This window comes from Brachycentrus maculatus, unplaced genomic scaffold, assembly GCF_059751285.1.
Source record: "Brachycentrus maculatus isolate JH-2025_06_01 unplaced genomic scaffold, ASM5975128v1 h1tg000050l, whole genome shotgun sequence".
Taxonomy (NCBI): domain Eukaryota; kingdom Metazoa; phylum Arthropoda; class Insecta; order Trichoptera; family Brachycentridae; genus Brachycentrus; species Brachycentrus maculatus.
Window position 1 is genome coordinate 2,689,381 of NW_028280804.1, and position 21,904 is coordinate 2,711,284.

Here is a 21,904-nt window from a genome sequence, read left to right on the forward strand (position 1 = left end):
TTATATCCAAGTTTATATTATATTCATAATATTCAAAATCTGTTACTCAAATCAGATTTGCTTACAATTTGATAACAATTGCATATATATTTATATATATATATATATATATATATATATATATATATATATATATATATATATATATATATATATATATATATATATATATATATATATGTGTATATATATATAAATATATATATATATATATATATATATATATATATATATATATATATATATAAATATAAATAAAAATATATATATATATATATATATATATATATATATATATATATATATATATATATATATATATATATATATATATATATATATATATATATATATATATATATATATATATATACATATTATGAAATTGAAATGATGATGTCATAACGTACCTGCCTGACTACACAGATCGCCTCTCTTCTCTCACCCACTGTCCCGACATACCACCTCACTTATTCCCATACAAAATTCATGCGGTATGATTTTTGTTTAAGCGCCAATTATTCATTTACCGTATTTCGTTTAGCTGAAGTGGTCCGCACTCTCACCCTCGTATCCCAAAGCGTAAGGGCACATGTCGAATGGAGAATACACGGGATTATATATCTTATTTCTGATTTGAATAAGGCAGTAAACTGTTCGGCATTCGCGGAAACATTTTACCACGGAATAGGAATGCCTTATTCCCGAGGGTGGTTACCAGGGAGACATGACTGCGCCGGGGTAAATATTAATGCGATTTTCAATTCACAGCAGCAAGGAGAGAGTTGCCTTGCCTGGGGAATCTCATGCGGCCCTAGTAGCGTTACATAATTATTATGAAATTATCAAATAATTTGATGAGCCGACGGAGGGCGGATATTCTCAGAGGTATACGTGAGATGTGTGAGAGGATGAGGGAGGTCCTTGCTCCATAATCATATTACGAAATACTTTGCCCTGCAGTCGAAACAGTAAATGAATAAAACAATTTATAATTGGCGTTCCCACACCCGCAACACGGAAATTTGAATACTTGCCAGCGTTATAAAGGGTTATTCCATTATGAAATTTGCATAATATCTATCCGAAATATAAGAACAATACAACTACAAACCGAATCAAACTACCAGCCATCGGATATTAAATTGAATCTGGTATATAATATACTAAAAAACATGATTATATATTTTATATAACGTGAGAATTTCGTAGTAGAAGCAAAAAAAACACATTTCATCTGTATTGCGTGTTTAAATTGTATTACTTTTTTTTGTAAAATTACAAAAATATTCGAATAAGTTTTTAAATCTTAATAATTATTAAAGAATTAAACTTGAGAGTTTCTTTGTACCAAGCGAAATATAATAACTATCAAAGCAATTATAAAATGAATTAATTTTGCGGAAATTGAATAATACATACAGAAAAAATAGCTCATGAAAAAGCAACATCATGTAGTCAACTGAAAAAAAATAGAGGAGTCAAAAACCTGCATAAAACCATGACATTTGAGATATTTCTTTATTTTTTACATTAATATATAAGTATGCCATAATATGAAGTAAAAATCAAGATATCATTCCGTTTTTGACTCCCTTGTAATGATGTCATTAAGTGGTTTATGAGATATTACTTTTCACTATGTAATGAACGATAAATGCATGTTCATATTTTTTAAATTTTAACTCTTGTCAGAGAGTATGATTTTTATTTATCTATAAATGATTAAACTACCAATCACTATTTCCTTTCATTGAATTTATTTTTTTTAATTTTTTTTAGTTCAAACTAATAATATAGTTATTTCTGATAGTAAACATTTTTAGAGTTATCGCCGCCGTGGAGTAATTATCATCCTCTAAAAATGTCATTTTAATGACGCAAATGGAGTAAACAATGATAAACCATCGGTTGGCGACCCAGTCACGGATCAAGGTTTGACTCCCGATAGTGACATTTATTTTTTTAATTGACGTTTGTGACCGATAATTCATTTGAATCACAATGCTTCGGAAGAGGACTAATTATTTATTGCGAAAATAAATGTAATTGAATCGTTTATAATTTATTAAAATAAATGAACCGGGCCTCCCCGATATAATAAATTATGTCTAGACTTGAGACAGCTAAACGGGTTCGTTCAAGTAGGAACTGGAGAATCTTTTACCTACATTTTTTTTATTCTTTAAAATTTAATAATTTTCATATATTTATTTTATGAAATACATTTAACAATTTTTTTTACCAGTATTCGACTTTCAAAAGCTCATGGTAATACACAAAAAATATTATTTTGGAAGTCTAAATAATATTAAACATTTTTCATAAATCGATTCGGCAGTCTTTTTGTGATGATATTAATCCATTTTTAATTAAGGTTTTTGGTTAATACCACTTTTTCGTTCTTAGAGTATGAATTAATGGAAATTGATGAATAAAAAAACTCTTTATTTATAGAGCTATTCTTCATTTTAATTCCACATAACCACTTTCTAATCATTAAATAATAAAATCGTCAATAAATGAAAAGAAAGTAATGTATAACATCAACTGTTTTTAGAATCTAAAATGTTTCACTTCTCAGTGGCAGTATTGCATTTATTTTATGGGTTCGATTCACAGGCAGGACAAAATACTAATTTAGCTGTAATCTTTATTTAATACTATCCTAGGCTTATATCTGAAGTGTAGGATGATCATTTTGCCTTCGTGAGAGTAATCATCAAGTTACTGCATCAAATCGACTCAGTGCTCAGTGGGCAAGGATCGAAATAATTTTATGTATGTAGATAAAAGTATAAATCTGATTGATATTGAAATTGTTAAGTACTGCTGAAATGACAAATAAATAACTTTTATCATAAAGGTCACTTTTGGAAACCGTTTCGTAGGTAAGTTTACGAGAAAATTTCAGGAAAAATACGCCGATATTCGGTGCAAAGCACAGCATGTCACTTGTTTCAAATTCCTATCAGAGAATCAGGAAATATTTTTTTTACATCTATCCATATCCACATATCACATATATTTTTTAACATGTTCTTTTATGAAAATAGAATCAGTATTGCGTGTTCTATGATATAACATTCCAAGAAATATGTCGCCGTTTGCACCTTTGTGGCGATAACCTCGAAATAATCGTCGAGTCTCCTAGTTCTATTTATCATTATTAAACATTTATGAACCCACAAATCAAAGAAGCAAGAATATGATGACAGTTTTATGTACTTACACGAATAAAGAACATTATTAAAATTACGCTGGCTCAGGATAAGAGAAAGACAGTTGACGGTCAATATTAAAAATAATATACATTGTAATGCAAGTACAATATGAATTGCGCGTATAATTGGTATTTACATATACCAAAATATATTTTAGTATGCATTAATACATACAGTATAACCAAAATGAACTGCAAGCCTGATAACAAAGATTAAGACCGTATCTTGATTTAATATATTTGAATGCTTAATATATCGAAAGGAGCACTGTTCAGTATCCTTATATATAAATATATATATACATATATATATATATATATACATATAAAATGCATCGTTATTATCACAAGCCTTAAAAACCTTATTTAATTCTCATTTTTTGCATCGACAAAATGACAATGTCGAGAACTAGTCTTGAGGTAGTATTATAAGAAAATGGTACTTTGTAAATTTAATTATATATATTTTTTTATTATTATTATTTTAACAGCCTAGTTGTGTTTTTATTCCATACTGAACAGCTAAAAGAAAGCGGAAAGAATCTTTATAATGTTTCTCTTAGAACATTTTTTGTTCTAGTTTATATGAAATAATTAAAGGTGACGTGCGTCAATAGTGTGAAACAATTGTTTCAGTTATATTTCGTGAAGCAACAATAATCTGAACGATGTTTTCAAACAAATACTAATAAATGACAGCTACCGAGTAAAAATAATTTATATGCGTTCGTGGTCATAAGTCAGATCGGCTAATTCTTGTTGACATAAATGGGTTCATAAATATCGCGAGCATTCCTTTCGTTGGTCGGTCATATAATTTGCCAAATTTCCCATAAATCTTGTACATCTTATCACGGCTAGCGGCTAGTGTACTGACTGATAACCTGCCACTCGAATATGTCATCATTATGTCGGAATAAAATTATTCAATATCACGACACGCGTAATTATTTTTTTAAAATAGATAATTCAATAAAATTTGTAAGTAATAACGAAATATTTTTTTAGGTGTTGCGGTGAGTTTGATTATGAACTGATTAGAATAAATTTAGAATATTTAAAGTGACATTATTAGACAGGTATTCAGAAGGTTGGATATCACAACAATGCCGAAGTTATATTGTACAGTAATCAGGGATACATACGGCAATAAAATCGTGGTAATTTCACCAATTTACAATGTCGCCACAATTTGATTACCTCAGTGGGAACCTCCCTTGCCTGAGCATCAATCATACAACTGATAAAATCGATTGTTTTTCTGACACTAAAATGATATGGTATCGCATAAGCAAAACAAACAACCCGCCTGGTTATAAGACGCGTGGAATTATTACGAAACAAACACATATTTTTAAAATGTCTGTCAAATTGAGGTGTTATTTGATTACGTTACGCTGTCATTACTCAGGCGAACCAGATTCACAGCTGTCAAAATAATGTCTAATTGAAATTGAGCATTGTCGCAAGTTTGCCATAACGTATGTACATATCAAACATTGTTGTACAAACAATTTGTTTATTAACTTCTTTTGTTTCTCTCTAGGTATGTGGCGAGACTGTTTGCCGTTGTGCATGGAATAATCGCTGTGGAAATATTTGATATTCTATGAATGGAACGCTTTATTCGCCACTGTTTTTTTTTGTATTTCTGTCAGAGGTCGCGCGAAATACGTTTTATATTATTTTTCCTTGATTTTTTAGCCTGGCCCGTCATGAATAATTTTAGATTTGTGGTGGATATAATGTTGATGATATTCTAATACAAGCTTTGAGAAAAAAATCCTTTTTATATGTTTAAAAAGAAAATTTTGCATGAAAATAATATATTGAAAACAACTCAAAACGAAAAGAATTCATACAAATATTACTAGCTTTCCTTCAGAGTTTCAATATTAAGCGCTCTTGAGATAGTATTTTACGAAAATGGCGCCATATAAATTGTCCAAATAATTGTTATTATTATTAAAATTACAACTATTTAACAAACAAAATTAAGTATTTTTTCTATTTTATACTATTTATATAAAAAAAATCGTTCATTATGATAGAATACGTAGTATTTTATACTGTATTAAAAATTAAACAAAAATTACAAATGCGCCATACAACCGGTTACATATTAATCCCGTTCAACTAAGATTGATATCTTCACTTCAACTTTTTTAAACGAATCATAAAAGTCGCGAGTGAATACATTATTAGGAGACGATTTACGAATGCTATATTTCGCAGGTTTGATTGCAAAGGGAGCATTATTCGCGCTGCCATAGAAATTCTAGATGCATCATTTCAGCACGACTACCAACAATACATCGATTTGCACACAATGGAGGAGTGTATGCGTCTCTCCAGGGCCTCACCAAAATTTACCAGTATAAAACATATATTTTTCATTACACCTACAATTTTATCTAGTATAGTGGTATGTGCGTTTAGTATTATGCTTAGAAAATTAGTGCATCTACATTAATGGAAGTTATTATATAGTCAAAAAAAATTTAATGTTACCCAAGATCCAAGAGCAGAAGAGATCTCTATTCCTCAATATAATTGATGATCTACTGAAGATTGACAACACTGCATCGATCTAAAGGAGTGGCATATGCATCATTAAATGTAGAGTGTGGGTGAGAGTCATTATGAGAATTTTACTTAAAGGCTCTAATAATTTTTTCAAACGATATTGATTAATTTAAAAAATGCATTATGCTTTACTGGCCCGTTACCATTAAAATAATTTAATATGCCAACATTGTTCATACATAGTTCTGACAAAATCTTGCATATCTAAATATTTTTAAAAAAATTACCTTCCACAAGAATTATTATTTGTAGGTATACAAAATTCATCTTTTTGTTTTTTTGTGCAATATTTTTTTTATTGGACATATATGTATGTGTGTATATTATTAACTTTAGATGCAGTGTCAGTGTAAATCTTAAATAAGCAAATAAAATTAATTGATCCGAAAACGGTTTATCAATAACATTTTTTTTATTTATAAGCCGTTTTGGGATCAATTAAGTTACATATATGTATAGATAATTTAAACTTAATTCGTCCACCAGTTTCAAAGAAAAAACTTTCTTTTCATTAATTGATTCAGCAGTCACTTTGTAATATCTGTCCATTTTAAATTAATTTAAGTTTTACTATTTGTGGTATTTACCAAGTTAAACCTAACTTTACCTAACTAAAGACTTATTATTATGTATTAATGCATTAATTGTATTGAGTAGATGATTTTTGTGTTGATTTTTCTTATTATAGAAACCGTTTCAACCGTTCGTTTGTGGCAACCCTGACACGGTAACTACCACCGATATTACCCTGCATTAATGCAACAGTGCACACCTCACCTCAGAGTCGTCACATCCATCAAACACATCATATCGGGAATTATGTATTAGATGTGAGAATGGCGTTGAGAAAGATATGGCAATGCATGTCAAATTGTGCACGTCTCGACGCACACCGGGAGAATCGATTAATTCCAGGACGTCTAATTATTCCCATTTACTTGAATCAATATTTTTAAACAAAGATACAATTTTGTTGTATCGAGACTGTATATATGATAAATCGCAACTTGATTTATTGAATGTTTTTCAGATACTTTGTGGCACATTTTATAAACTTTATAAAATAAATCAACTTTGTTTTAACCACTTTTTATTGGTACACTTTATCCAACCAGTTTCGACAAGAACCTTGTCATCACAGGGTTTATGTACTGAATTCTAAACGTTACATAGACCCTGATGATGACAAGGTTCTAGTCGAAACCGGTTGGATAAAGTGTACCAATAAAAAGTGGTTAAAACAAAGTTGTTTTATTTTATAAAGTAAACAACTTGATTTTCCATAAACCCAGGTAAATGTGATGCAATTGAATTTTTCATTCAGCGTTTTCATTCAATTAATTTACACCGTTTTTGTATTGAAAGAATAAGTTTTTCCTAGAATGAAATATTTATTGTTAAAAAGAAAAGAGTTTTAAACACATATTTAAGAAAAAAAACGTCAAATACCGATATTTAAATATATATTTTTTTAATTTCGCGGAAAGACGTCTAGGCCCTTGAGTGGGCGGTCGCGTTCTCAATTTGAACATTCGAGATCTCAGCCTTAAGTGGGTCCGAATTTTTGCTTTTACAAACGCTGGATTTCTTTTCCTTTGAAGTAATTTATATGAAGATTTTTTTGAAATAATTAAACATATATAATTTTTAAAAAAAAGGCTTTGATGAAGGCTAGTTGAAGTGATAATTTTATACACTGTAACATTCTACTCATGATTGACAGCCATTACTCAAATTTCGGAAAGTTGTCTTTTTGCTTCAATTGAAAAGATCAACTGCATACTATTTCTCCTAGAATTAATCGATGGAATGCATGATATAGTGGAATGATGTGGTTGAATTCAGAACAAACCTGGATCGGGAGCGTCGAGCGTCTGCGGGGGGTGGTGCGTGAGGGGTCCAGGGGTTCCACCTGATCCGGGTGAACGGACATCTTCATTCGTGGGACCTCCGTATGAGAGGGATGATGAGGGCGGCCGCTGGAAGGAAAACGTTCAAAATTAATTAAGGGTTACATTTCTTTGATATCTCAACCTAGATGAAGAATAATAAGGAAGTGTGGGTATTTACAGGGCTTACGACAGTCATAGGCTTGGTTAAGTGATCACTTTACACACGTGTAACATTCACCAATTCTACCCATGTTCTTCAGTCAAAAACAACAGACATAAACAATAAACAATAAGTAAGTAATTAATCATTTAATCTTCACATTCGTTTGAAAATGCCATAACTAGGAGAAATAATTGTTGCAATTTTTTTTTTTTTAACAATAAGACACAACTTAGTGGACTCAAACTATCAGTGTTTGAATAATATTTAATACATAAAATAAATAATAAGTTTAAGTCCCTCTCCAAGCACAAGAGCTAAGTCTCTTTATTGGAAAATTACTGCGTTATTAATTTTATGATTTTAAAAGTAGAATTGTCGAGAAAATTAATTATTTTTTTTTTTTTAAACTTTTGTACCCCTATTACATATTAAAATTTTTAAAATATATTCTCTTTGTTATGGCTAAAATTCGTTTTATTTTGTAAAAACAAATAAAATGAAATGATAAAATGTCACATCAACCCTTTAATCATATTTAAATAACCTTCCAGTTATCGAGTAAGGAATAATAAATTACTATCGAGTTACACGTTTTGAATTTTATAACTTCAGTATTTAACAACAATAAATAATCGTGTGCAGCAGTCTCTTTTACTCTTAAGAAACTTCCAATAACGTTTTCTCAGTTGTCCACTATTATACTAACGTCTTTGGCGAGTATCAACTCTCAACGAATCCATTGTTTGAATAGGATTAAGTTATCCTCGTATTTAAAACAGCTAAATATTTTATTAATATGGCAACTTCGACATGTTATTATAAACAAGCTGGCGCCTAACTCTGAAACATGGTCCGACTACCATGTCACGAATTAAAGTATAAGTAAATAATGGTTATTAAACAATAAATAAATCATGATTTGCATTAGCACTTCGTATACGTTGAAAATGTCAAAAACGACGTGTTAGTTGATGGTAAATCCTTAAAATGGCATTAACATTCTAAAACCTAAAACGAAAACGCCATGGAAAATAGACGATAAAGATAAAAATTAATGTTGCTAGAGTAAAAAGAAAACAAACGGAGTAGTAAAAACAAATATCTGTCTCCAAATTAAAATTTTATCTTAATTCGATTGAAATTTTGATACATAAAAACAAATGATCTAAGATTCTGACTGAAAAAAACTCAAGAGGGTAGATGATTATTTTTTGTATTTTTTTTTATATACGTTCCTTTTCTCACTGACCTCCCTGCGACCAAATGGTGCATAGGGCACCGTATTGGATCGAGAATATGTAAACTAGATAGTTAGTTCTTCAAACCCGTGGATGGAAGTATCTTCAAGTGGTTAGAAACAAGTGTTTTAATTATAATTTTTTTCAAATTTCTCATCTTATTTTTTTTGGGATATACTATGAAAAATATATATATAGCTATATCACATCATGAAAAATATTGTTTTAATTATTATACAATACTTTTTACCCGTATGTAAAATCTTTAAAAGTTTTTTTTTTGAACAATTTTTTTCTTATTATGTTGCATATATGTAAAAATACACATACGAGAAAGTAAGTACTTATGTACTTGGATGTGTGGGTAGTGGGTAGGTACTTATGATACAGAACAGACCATTCTAAAGCACAAGGTCTTACACAAGGACACACGTGCTTAGCATACATTACATTCTGTTCCTAGTAGTACACTGGTGGCGTCACAAGAATTGTTTAAACCTTTAGAATTACAATAAAAAAACATTTTTAATATTTTTTTACTATCGCATTATATTTTTGAAATAAAAAGTTGTTATTATCGCTTTTGTAATTTTTATTATTATTAAAAAGAAGAAAAACATAAGAAATATCTATCGTAATAAATATAATGCATTTATTTGATTCCATTTTTTTTCATTAAATGTTAATAGCTAATTAACTAAATCACTATCATTCCGCCTCGCCGCAAGAGTAGGTAGAGAGAATAAAATGCCACACCAATCTGTACTTGCAAACAATCTTAGCCTCTTCCACGTTCATGTATTTCCTTGTACATACCCGCCGATTATTAATATATTGTATAATTCTGCCTGACCACGCACAAGTATTTGAAATACTTGATTTTGCCAAGTTTTTCTTGATCTTCTTTTGCTTCTATTACCAACCACATTCGCCTCATAAATTTGTTTTACTGTTCTTTCTTCGATTCACATGCCCAAACCATCACAACACACCTTTTTGAATAGGTTAACATTACAGGATTATTTTTAAAATCAGTTTTTAATTTGTAGGATATTAAAATTGTATTAAGTTCCGGAAAATAAGTGTATTCCGGAACTTTTACTTGATGGATGTACTTTTAAATTATACTTAGGATTTAGTTTTGTTTATTACAAAAATATATACGAGTTTGAGATGAGTATGAAGAAAACACCCAGATATCTTTATTTATGTATGTACTTTTAAACAGGTAACTATTATGTTTGCAAAATAAACGTACTCATATAATACGCCAAAGTATTTCATTCGTGATACAGCCTTATGAAGGAACGATGTAAAAATTTATAGGTGTTTTTTCTGTGCCGTCTAGAAAATATTTCTATATTATGTACCTTCCGTACTTGAGCTTCTGTTACAGCAGCGATCCGTCCATCGATCATTTTCATTATTAATTAATCCAAAAATAACACATGAGGAATTCTTACTGAAATTATTATTCAAAACGCCTCAAATCCGGTAGCCGAGTGCTTCATTAAGAGTTTTTATACGATACGGTAGTCTACTTCATCAGTTTTCAATGGTGTTTAAGGGGCGGCCGTATCGCCCGATAATTTAATTCCTTCGGTGCAATTTACATAAGGTCTACATTTGTGCAGCAGATGCCTTATCGTTTGCTATCTTCCATTATGGGTATTAATCGTTTACGATTTTATAGCCGTATAAAATGAAATTATTATTCTTTTTTCTTGGTCTAACGGACTTTACAGTCAACCGAATTGTTTCGCAGAGTTATAGTATACAACCATTTTTTTAGGAAAAAAACTTGACAATATGAACTTATGTTCGAATAATAATAATAATAAAAATAATAAAACCCTTATCCGCACCCAATGGTGCATAGAGTACTGCGTCATATAAACGCAGTGTTATCTTGATCGTTTAAACATGAAGGAAAGGTGATCAACCCTCCGCTTCAGGTACCAGTCCAGGGTAATATTAAATAAATATTACAGTGAAAAAATCACTTATATTTATTTTACCCCCCTTGGGAATCGAACCCGGGACCTCCAGAACGGTAGCCGGGCGTGCTGACCATTACACTACGGAGGCGGACGAATAATTATTAACACGATAATTACTTTATATAACGCTGTTAATAATAATTATCAAAACTTAACCACACGTGTATTTTTTATGACTACTTAACAAAGATGTAACGTTTCAAATGCGCCTTCGGAAAAATCACGAATTTTGAGTTGTGATACTCTAGTCGCAAATGTGAAATGTTAAGGTGAGTTCAAACACACAAGTTTTAATTATGTATTATAAATATTATGAAACACTAATAACTTTACAGTCTTAACGTTCAATGTTATAAATGTTTTAATATTGTCTATTAAACAACCTAATAAATATGTGTTTAAACTGTTTCTATCTATCGTTAAATAATAAAATTAAATATATTTTCCTTAATCACACTATAATCTTGAAATTATTTAAACGCATTTATCGGTTATATTAATTTTTATTACCAATATCCGTCTAGTAATTCAAACGACTAAAAATGTGCAAACATCAAGCATACATTTATTTATAGGTTTGGCGTTTAATTTGTAGAGTACACGTTAATTAATGTATTAAATATTAAATCAAACACTGATTTTTTTTGAGTCTACAAAGTTGTATTTTATTGTTTAAAAAAAACAAACTAAAAATTAATTTTGTGACAATTGTTTCCCGTAGATATGGCATTTTCAAACGATTACAAACATTATTTTAACAATAAAATGCAACTTAGTGGACTGTAAAAAACGGTGTTTGATTTAACATTTAATACATAAATCAACCATATATGTTGCAGACAGTTTTTTGGTTGGTTGCAAGAGATTGTTTTATATAAATAACCCGGCAACATTGTACATGTAATAATTTTCAATAAATGAGTATAATATTTATGAAAGGGATTTAATGAACCGGTTGTACCTACGCGAAAGAGGCCGGGCCTTAATTAAAAAGTATTATATCTTCTTTATTATTAAAAAAAATCATACATGGGAAGACAGTACGCGTTTTACAGCCTAGAATGGTGCTCGCCGGCTACTGGAGGTGATGAAAAAATACCGGTCGGTGGTGGATCTGGTCAACCACCTCGATACCACGATACCACGATACCAGGATACCACGATACGAGGTACCACCGTCCCAGGTGTCGGATGTGGGTCAGCCTACCCCGGCTCGTAAAGACTAACGATTGGCTACCGCATACTCAAATGGCTACTACATATAAAGGAAACTTGTATACAAAATGACGTACTTTGAATAGCATGATTACATTTTTATAAATCCGTGATGATATTATTTATTGATTCGATATTAACTTTGTGGAATGACATGTTGATTATTTATAAAAATGTAAACACTTGTTGTAAAACCATCTAATGAATTTTATTTCATTTTTAATTAATGTTTTACTTAGTAAATACCACTATTTCTTAAAATCTACTGTGACACGTGTTTCGATGCATTCCGCATCATTTTCAAACACCGTATATGAAAATGATGCGGAATGCATCGAAACACGTGTCACAGTAGATTTTAAGAAATAGTGGTATTTACTAAGTAAAACATTAATTAAAAATGGATAGATTTTACCACAAAGTGACTGCCGAATCAATTAATGGAATTTTATTTCATTACACCCGACTAGTTTTGAAAACTACAGTTGTTTTTATCTACAGGTGAATCCATTACTATTTTACAGGTTTTACTATTTATCTGTAGATGAAAACAACTGTAGTTTTCGAAACTAGTCGAGTGCAATAAATTAAAACTCCTTAAGTGGTATTATACAAGTGTTAATTTTTAATATAAATAATCAATTCGTGTCCTGATGTCAATAATGACCTAATCCATACGTAAGATAGGTACTTTTCCTGGATATTCTGAATGTGTGGGAATTATATGGTTAGATTTATTAGATACATTTGATTTTTTTAGTATGAAACATACAAAATATCGCAATAAATATATATGAGAGATTTAAAAACGAGAAAGTTATTAAAACATATACAATTATTATTAAATATTGATATTTAAAAAAAAAAAATTGTTCATTGAATAAAATGAGAAATTTAATATTTCTGCTTGTTTTGTATTTTACGTACTAAATATGTACGATATCAAATTTGCATGTGCAATAACAAACTATATTATTAATAGATACGTCGACTGTCTTAGCATACCTATCATTAATATAATTTACATTCTGACTCAATTTTTTTTGATAATTAATAAGTATATATATTCAACACTAATTAAATTTTGATATAATAAAAATTGCTTCCATTTCCCCATATTTTAAATTATTTTTCAATTAAATGGTGCTTAAAAATTTAAATACTATAATCATTTTAACCTTGATAGCAATTTACCGAAATGTTTTCGTTGATCGTTTTTTAATGATTTATTGCTTAATTATTTATGCCGTCTGATATTATTTCACAAAATTAAAAATATGTAATATTATTATATTAATAAAGTATCTATTTTTTTTTAATTTAAAAGAACTATTGTTGTAAACTAATAATATATGATACCATTAACTTAGGAATGATGTTTGGAATAAGCTCAGCTCAACGTAACTTCTGTGTTTTTAATATGGACTATTCAGTTTTATTTATTTAATTAGCTGTACTCTGCCACGCGTTGCTATGGCTCAGTTTGGTTTAATGCCAATGATAGAAAATATCACTCAAAAACACGTGCGTATTCGAATACAACGTTGTGTCAAAATTTCAAAGCAATCGGTGAATATATTTAAAGCATTGAATATATTTAACTAACGAATATTTACGTATTTGTTTATTTAGATTTTTTTAAATTAATTTGTAATGTCTACATTTAAAAAAAATGATAAATTCGACTGATTGAATATATTATATTGAGTATTAAAATATTTCAAAAAGGGCACATATTTACTTAATAATTTGATGATTAACAATTAAACTCTTAATACGTTTTTATATTCGATTATAAATTCCAGAAAAGAATTTTAACAAGGGGCAGACGTTTATTCACTAAATTATTCCTAGTATGCAATTGTAATTAATGACTAATTGAAAATCATTCCAGTTCAACAAAATGAAGGCACTAGCTAATTTTATTACCAGGATCCTACATTTTATTATTCATTTATTTTACGACTTTTTATATACGTACATATAAAGATCATAGTAAAATTATTCCTATTAATGATACCTGTATCGATGAGAGAGTTTTTTTTTTACATTTAGTATAAGTTATTTACAATAAAGTATTTCGAATAAGTTTTTATAAGTATGTATTGTCGATGATAAAAGTAGGGTGTTTAATTAAAGCATTTTTTACTTGTACTTAATAAAGAATGTGTAATTAACGCTTTTAAATGCATTCCAGGAAGGAGCAACTGGACGTAATGTGATAACCGGTTCCTTATAACTTTTACACCACTAACGTATATGATTTTATTGTTATACTACTTTATTGATATCATAAGGCCTACCTCATTTCAATTTCTCAAATTCATTATTTTTCCATGCATAATTAATCCGTCGTAACATCTAAATGTCCGCCTCCGTAGTGTAATGGTCAGCACGCTCCGCTACCGTTCTGGAGGTCCCGGGTTCGATTCTCAAGGGGGGCAAAATAAATATAAGTGATTTTTTCACTGTAATATTTATTCAGTATTACCATGGACTGGTACCTGAAGCGGAGGGCTGATCACCTTTCCTTCGTGTGTAAACGATTGAGATAACACTGCGTTAATATGACACAGTGCCCTATGCACCATTGGGGTGCGGATAGGGGCTTTATTATTATTATTATTACTTTCACATCACTTTTCTTTTATATATTTGAAAATCTTTCCTGGCAACCATGCTTCAACCTTATTATATTAGAGTTAAGTACTTTAAAAAAATATTATCTTCTCTTTTCGGGTGCGGATAAGGGTTTTATTATTATTATTATTAACATCTAAATTTTATTAATCCGTTCAAGAATCAATCAAATGAGAATTATTTATTCAGATTGTAATGATTGTTTCGATATTTATATTTCATTCACATGGAAACAAATATGTTAGGAAATGTTTGTAGAAAAACTTATTCCAAAATGTGTTTAATCATGAAAAACTCAAATTTTTTTTCGTTTTTATTTCTAATAATTATTTTTGATGGTTGTAAGATATAGCCAGGGCTTTTTTTTTTACAAAAATGATCCCGAAACTTGTGAGTTTGATGATGTGTCATGTCAAGCTATTTACTAAAACGAATTACATTCAGATATTATTTCAATAAAATAAAACTATCATTTTGACGAATTATATAAATACAGATTGTACTTACATAATCGCAAACATTTTTTTTATTTTTACACAAATATTTCAATTTCATACTATTTCTGTGAGGAATGAAGGTGTAAATATCATAAAATATTTCATCCTTATTTTCGCATCAAAGGTTCGGTTCGTGAAACAAAGGGTAGTAAGGGGAAGGTTTCTCAACCACAAATCAAATTTCCTTTGCGGAATGGGAATATCCCATACAGGGCGGCGGTTACGCAGCGTCAGCAACGTAATCTGAAATATGCATAGACAAATGCATCTCATCTTAAAAAGTCTGCGTTTGTAAAGACAGATGTCGCACATGTAGGTGCAAGTGTATAGAGAATGAAAGTGCTATTCTCGACACCAGCAGCGAAGAGAACATTGGGGGGTTCAGGGAATATAGCTGGTACCAAGCTAAGGGTATCAGAAACTAAGCATAAAAAAAACTGATAATTAACATGTTGACATTTTAACAAAGATGAAGAAGAATATGGAACATAGAAGAATATAAAATATAGATATGGAATATAGAAGAATATGGGCTTACGATCTGGTTAAGTGATCACTTTGCACAAAAGCAACATTCATCATCTACCCGCGATTGACGACCACATTACTCAATTTTTTTGAACTCTTAGATATATTGATCAATCTCGTAATACAGTGCATATGAGTATATAACAACCATCTAAGTTGGATTGAGGAAAGCTATTTATTTCAAAATAACTCCTAAGTGGAGGAATCCAAATTTGTAAACAAGCATTTGGACACACTCATAATCTTATTTGATTTCATAATAGTTTCGGCAGTCACTTTGTGGAAATATCTATCCATTTTTAATTTAAGTTTTGTTTGGTAAATACCACTATTTCTTTGAATCTATTATGACACGTGTTCCAATGCATTCCATATCATTTTAAACACCGTAAATGATGCGAAATGCATCGATACACGTGTCACATTTTTTTAAAGAAATAGTGGTTTTTACCGAGTAAAGCACAAATCAATAATGTATAGATATTACCACAAAGTGACTGCCGAATCAATTCATGAAAATAAAAATGTATATTTTTGCATATTATTTCTGAAATATACGTTGTCAGATTTTTCTAGATTTGTCATGAATGCATAAAAAGATAGAAACACCCATTTTGTATACGTATTGCTAGTATTCGATTTATCTGAGGCGCGATGTTTTTTGTGAATATTTTATAACATGTGTTTCATTTGTCGGTTACGAGGGTGTGCCACTCATCTCCCGGCTGATCTAATGGCGCTGTTCCCGTCCGGGATTCGATCCCCCGCTCCTCGGGACGGATACACGACACTTCACTTTGCGGCGCGATCATTACATTATCGAGTCAAATTCGAGCAAGGGGTGGTGTATTATATGCATCCACCTATGTAGTAATGTAATTTGATGTATGTATGAACGAAGTGACGCTACTGCGGGGTACACAAATTGGATAACGAAGCGATCAACATAATATGAATATTTCCTTATAGTTTTAATAAATTCTACATATTCACTGCTTTCAATTCCAAACAACTTACTTACAATTTCATTGATTGATTCTGCAGTCACTTTGTGGTAATATTTATGCATTTTTAATTAATGTTTTAATTTGTAAATACCACTTTATCTTGACACCTATTGAGACACATATTTCGATGAATTTCTCACCATTTTCAAACACCTTATTTAAAAAAAAAACTTTTTTATAGTTGCCTGATTGTATTTTTTAGTTCTTGGTTTATTTTTTTTATACTTTGTTGTAGTCAATAAAGAATTTTTGTAATTTTTTTATTATTGTAACAAAAATGATATAATTATGACATAATTAAATAACAATTACATGATTTGAGCTTAACAAGAGATAACAACAAAAAATCTTTCCACCGAAAAAAAATAAATCGTTCTTAAAATTCTAATTATCGCTAGCATTATCTCCCAATAAAAGCAATAAGTTTTCTAACGTTAAAATAAAATTATTAACCAGTTTAATTATCAACTAGTTAATTTAGTACATATCGTGAGGAAAAAATACTTTTTTAATAAAGCAGAGAAATTATTCTTCTAATTATCCCATAAATCGACAAATGAAGACATGTGGATCAATATTGAAATAACGAGAGAAATCTAACAAAAGAAAAAGTAGTCAATTACAATTTTATGCAAAACTCGAGCTAATCAAGTAAGACCCACAAGGTGAAAAATACCAGTATTCAATTGCTATTGTTTTGAGTGCAGTGAAAGAATGTGCACTTTTAATGAACAGCCTCAAAGTGCACTGGAATAGAGAAGTAAACGAATCGTATCTCAATAATGCATAATGGAAACGATCCGCAAGAAGAGAAGTCATAATTTATTACCAGATGGGTATAAAAGTGTTAAAAACAGCACGGAGTAGTGAAAATTCTTTATCTTTTATTGGAAATTATTTGCTTACGAGTAAATGCAAAAATGGTCGAGTATTATCAATATTTATTTGGGAAATATTTATATATTTTCAGCTAAATTACAGGAAAAAAGTGCAAATACAGATATTTTTATATTAGATAAGAAATAGACTATCAATTTTCAGCTTAATATGTTTTTTAGGTATTTTTACATTATTATTACAACGCCATTGTATTAAACAGAAATAAAATAAAAAGTGTATCATATTATATCATCATTCTTACCTTAGGCATTTTATTAAGCAAGTGTTTTGCAAAACATTCAAACAAAATACCAAAAAAACAACACCAAAATATTCAAGGTTCGTCTAATTCTCAGTGGTAAATTTATTTATTTATTTTTATTATTTTTATTCAAATTTTATGCTCCTCCTCATACTTCAACGTCCCCACAGCACAACTCTCAAATAAAGGAAAAGCTTCATAAACGATGTTTGATAATGACGTTAAATGCATCGGAACACGAGCGTAATAGATTTTAAGAAATAATTGTATTTACCTAGCAAATTTTAATAGATATTTCCACAAAGTGACAGCCGAATCATTTAATGTAATTATTTTTCTGATACCTACGTATAAATATTGATGCTATTTCGAAAACGATGTTAATCAAATGTACAAACTACAATTCTATATATTTTTAAAGTTAGAGAGTATATTCATGAACAAGATGGTGTCTAAAAATCGTAATTTTCTAACAATAAAGATAAGGTTTATTGTATTACGACCGAATTGAATAATGTAGCTTAGGTGCTAGGCAAATTAAGTAACAAAAGCTAGCTACAGTTTTAAATCATTTGTAAATCGTTTAAGTAGGTACCAACATTAATAAGTGTGATTATTTTGTATTTTTCTATGAATGCGCTTAACTGGATGACTGGGTAGAAAATATACTTGACGATGAATGAATTTGAGTTAAGGTATTGTATGATTACCAGCGACCAAGTGAAATACACTGGTTTCATCGGTAAATCGCCTCACAAAGAGAATAATAAAACCATTTGCTATTGATCAATATCTCCAACGTGAAAGGACACAGGTGTTAACACAAAGCGTTCGCTATTTATATTTTGGTCATTATGTAAATTACTATGAGTACTTGGTACGTTTGTAGCCATGCCTAGAGGAAAGGCGATGAACTGACGCGACTATTAAAATTACATTTGGCATCGGAGTGCTGCGCGTAATTATTGTCTTAAGGCCCAGTATTCGTCAAGTCGCAACTTAATTTTCTGTAAACCCAGGTAACATTAAAAGCAATAGATTTTTTTCGTTTTTGTATAGAAAAATATTGAAAAAAATAAGGGATTTTTTATCAATATATCTATAAGTTCTAAGAATTTAAGGAGTGTGGTTGTCAATCATGGGTAGAATTGGTGAATGTTCACGTATAACGAGTGAGCATTTAAACCAGCCTACGACGGTCGTAAGCCCCGTAAATGCTCAGACTTCAATACACTCCTTCATCTTTGTTGAGATGTCAAAAAAATAATGTAAAAAATAACTCCTAATTAGAGATAATTCAGACTTGTAAACAAGTATTTGGAAACACTAAAATATGATAAAAATAAGGTTTTGTAAAGAAAACAGGCATTGAAAGGTAAGGAGTTAAAAAAATACATAAAAAGTTACCTGGATTTAAAGAAAATTATGTTGCGACTTAACGAATACTGGGCCTTAACGGAACGTACCTTAATGTCCGTTGGATTTTCACTTTAAACAAGTTATAGTGTCGTCATAAAGCTTAATATGTGAGCAGATTTAAACGCTTGATAATCTAACTGACTAACTAATCTCATAAGTGCATCATCAACACCAAGAAGCTTATATTCCTGATGCCGACTAAATCCGGCTTATTCGCATTGCTTAATACATATATATGTTATCTATGTATTGTAGATCAGTATGTTTGTACAACTGGTCCGATGACTTCAACCTAAGAATATGGGAGTATAAAGTGATCTTTTTAAACCATCCAATGACAAGTCGTAAAGCTTCTAAATACCAAGATTTCCATGTCTCAAAAACATCTACATCTTTATTGAGTTATCTATAAAATCTTTATGATAACCCATATGTGGTTTAATCTAGGAGTTTTGTACAGATATGTACTTATATAAAACACTCTAAATATTTTTGATACTGAACACAAAAATATATAAATTATCATCAATAATGAATTATTAATATAAAGCGTAAAAATGGAAAACGTTTTTTTATAAACAACTAATAACTGGTCGCAAGCTCTGTTAATATCCAAATATTCATATGTACATATTTCGTTTTCTAAAATATCCTTCTTTTCCGTTCATTTTATTCCTCGAAAAAACTCGATTGAAAAAAGTTAATGTTGAAATAATTTATGACCAAACTTAATTTGATCAATAAATTGAAATAAATTTTTATTCAACTTCCCTCGATACGACAGATGGACAACGAAGTCCGATATTTTAAGTCACCTTAAATTCGGATCACACAAAAAGCACACCTGTTTTTGTCGGATAAAAAATGTCCGAAACGTCCTAATGACACCCTCGTCAACTAAGTAAAAGCCAACAATTCAAATTTACGAGCGGCCTTACTATATCGTATTAAATATAATCACTTCGTCAGGAGCTTTTAATAAACCATCATAGAAAATAGTAATTTTGGGTAACGTGTAATCATTGCACTTTAGGAACACGATCATTTTGTGTTTCAAACTCTTAGGTAGAACCAAGGGACGATTATTAGGTGTTTTTAAGGCGTATTTTTTATGGCCACTGAAGATAAATCAGATTGCTTTATCAACGCGAAGAAAGTGTGTGTTGATTATATATTTATTTATTTAATATTTTAATATAGTTACAATAAAATAGTATTGTAATTAAATTCATTTGTTAGACATTTCTACAATTAATATATCTTAATACTAGTAACGATGTTCCCCTCCAATAAAAAGAATACACTCTTGTGCTTGGAGAGGGACGCTCATTATTAATTTTTTATACTTATGAATGAAATTGAAATTGAAATTATGTGACTGTTTTTGCAAAATCGTTTTGGGATCTCAAAGATGATCTTTTCCTAAATATGTACTAAATAATACATATATACTAAATTAGAAAATACAACTACATTCATTTAAATATTTTTTTGCCAATGTAGATTTCTTATAATAGCAGTTATTGAAGAACAAACTAAAAAATGATAAAAAATTAAACGTAAAAAAGTACATCATTAAGATTCCAAATTGATTTTAGAATTTTAAGAAATGGAGGATACTACAATATAAAAAAGCATGATATATTGAAGAGAAAAAAAAAGAATTCAGAAAAAAGACTATTGTAATCCTTGTACAATAAATATTGAGTGTATGTCGTTCTCCAAGCACAACAGCTTAGACATTTTTTTGAGAGATCAGCGTAACTATAATACTGTATATAGTTTATGATATTTTATAAGTAGAAATGTCTAGTTAATAAATTAATTTGTGCTATTTTTGTAACTACATATATTAAAAAAAATACAAATAAATATTATCGATTCCTTGGTCAGTGTTTATAAATTATGTAGATCGTCAAATATTAAAAGAGCGTTATAAAATAAAGAAGGCAGGTCCCCGAGTGAGCACTCACGTGTGTTCTTTACACTTCTCGTGTACTGGTCACTTCCGTTGCAAATGTTTGAACATAATCGTATTATAATAAATGTAACGCGGCGAGTGTCGGCTGCTAACGACCTAAGGGACCGGCCAGGTTTATTATTATTTACTCAGCTAAATGAACCGTGGAACTGCTGTGACGGAATTGTTTATGAAATTAAAATAATATTACACGTTACAGGAACAAATGTCGCAGTGCCATTGCATTGATATGATGTTTTACCACCTGTCATGGAATATAGATCGTTGTTATAAATTAATCAATAAAAATATAAAAAAAATCATTACACCAATATGGTATGAATCGTGGTTATCCAGGAAAGTCCATGAAATGCATACTCGTAAATAAATTGGAC

The 21,904-nt window shown here is 29.8% G+C and overlaps 1 protein-coding gene across 2 annotated transcripts in view; it reads right to left on the minus strand.

Annotated features, from left to right (window-relative positions):
* Positions 1-21,904, minus strand: part of hth (Meis homeobox homothorax) — a 449,971-nt gene that overhangs the window by 285,783 nt on the left and 142,284 nt on the right. For both annotated transcript variants that reach the window (XM_088277921.1, XM_088277922.1), the window contains exon 7: positions 7,662-7,788. In XM_088277921.1, the coding sequence (XP_088134047.1) occupies positions 7,662-7,788 (127 nt within the window). The remainder of the gene's footprint in view (positions 1-7,661; positions 7,789-21,904) is intronic.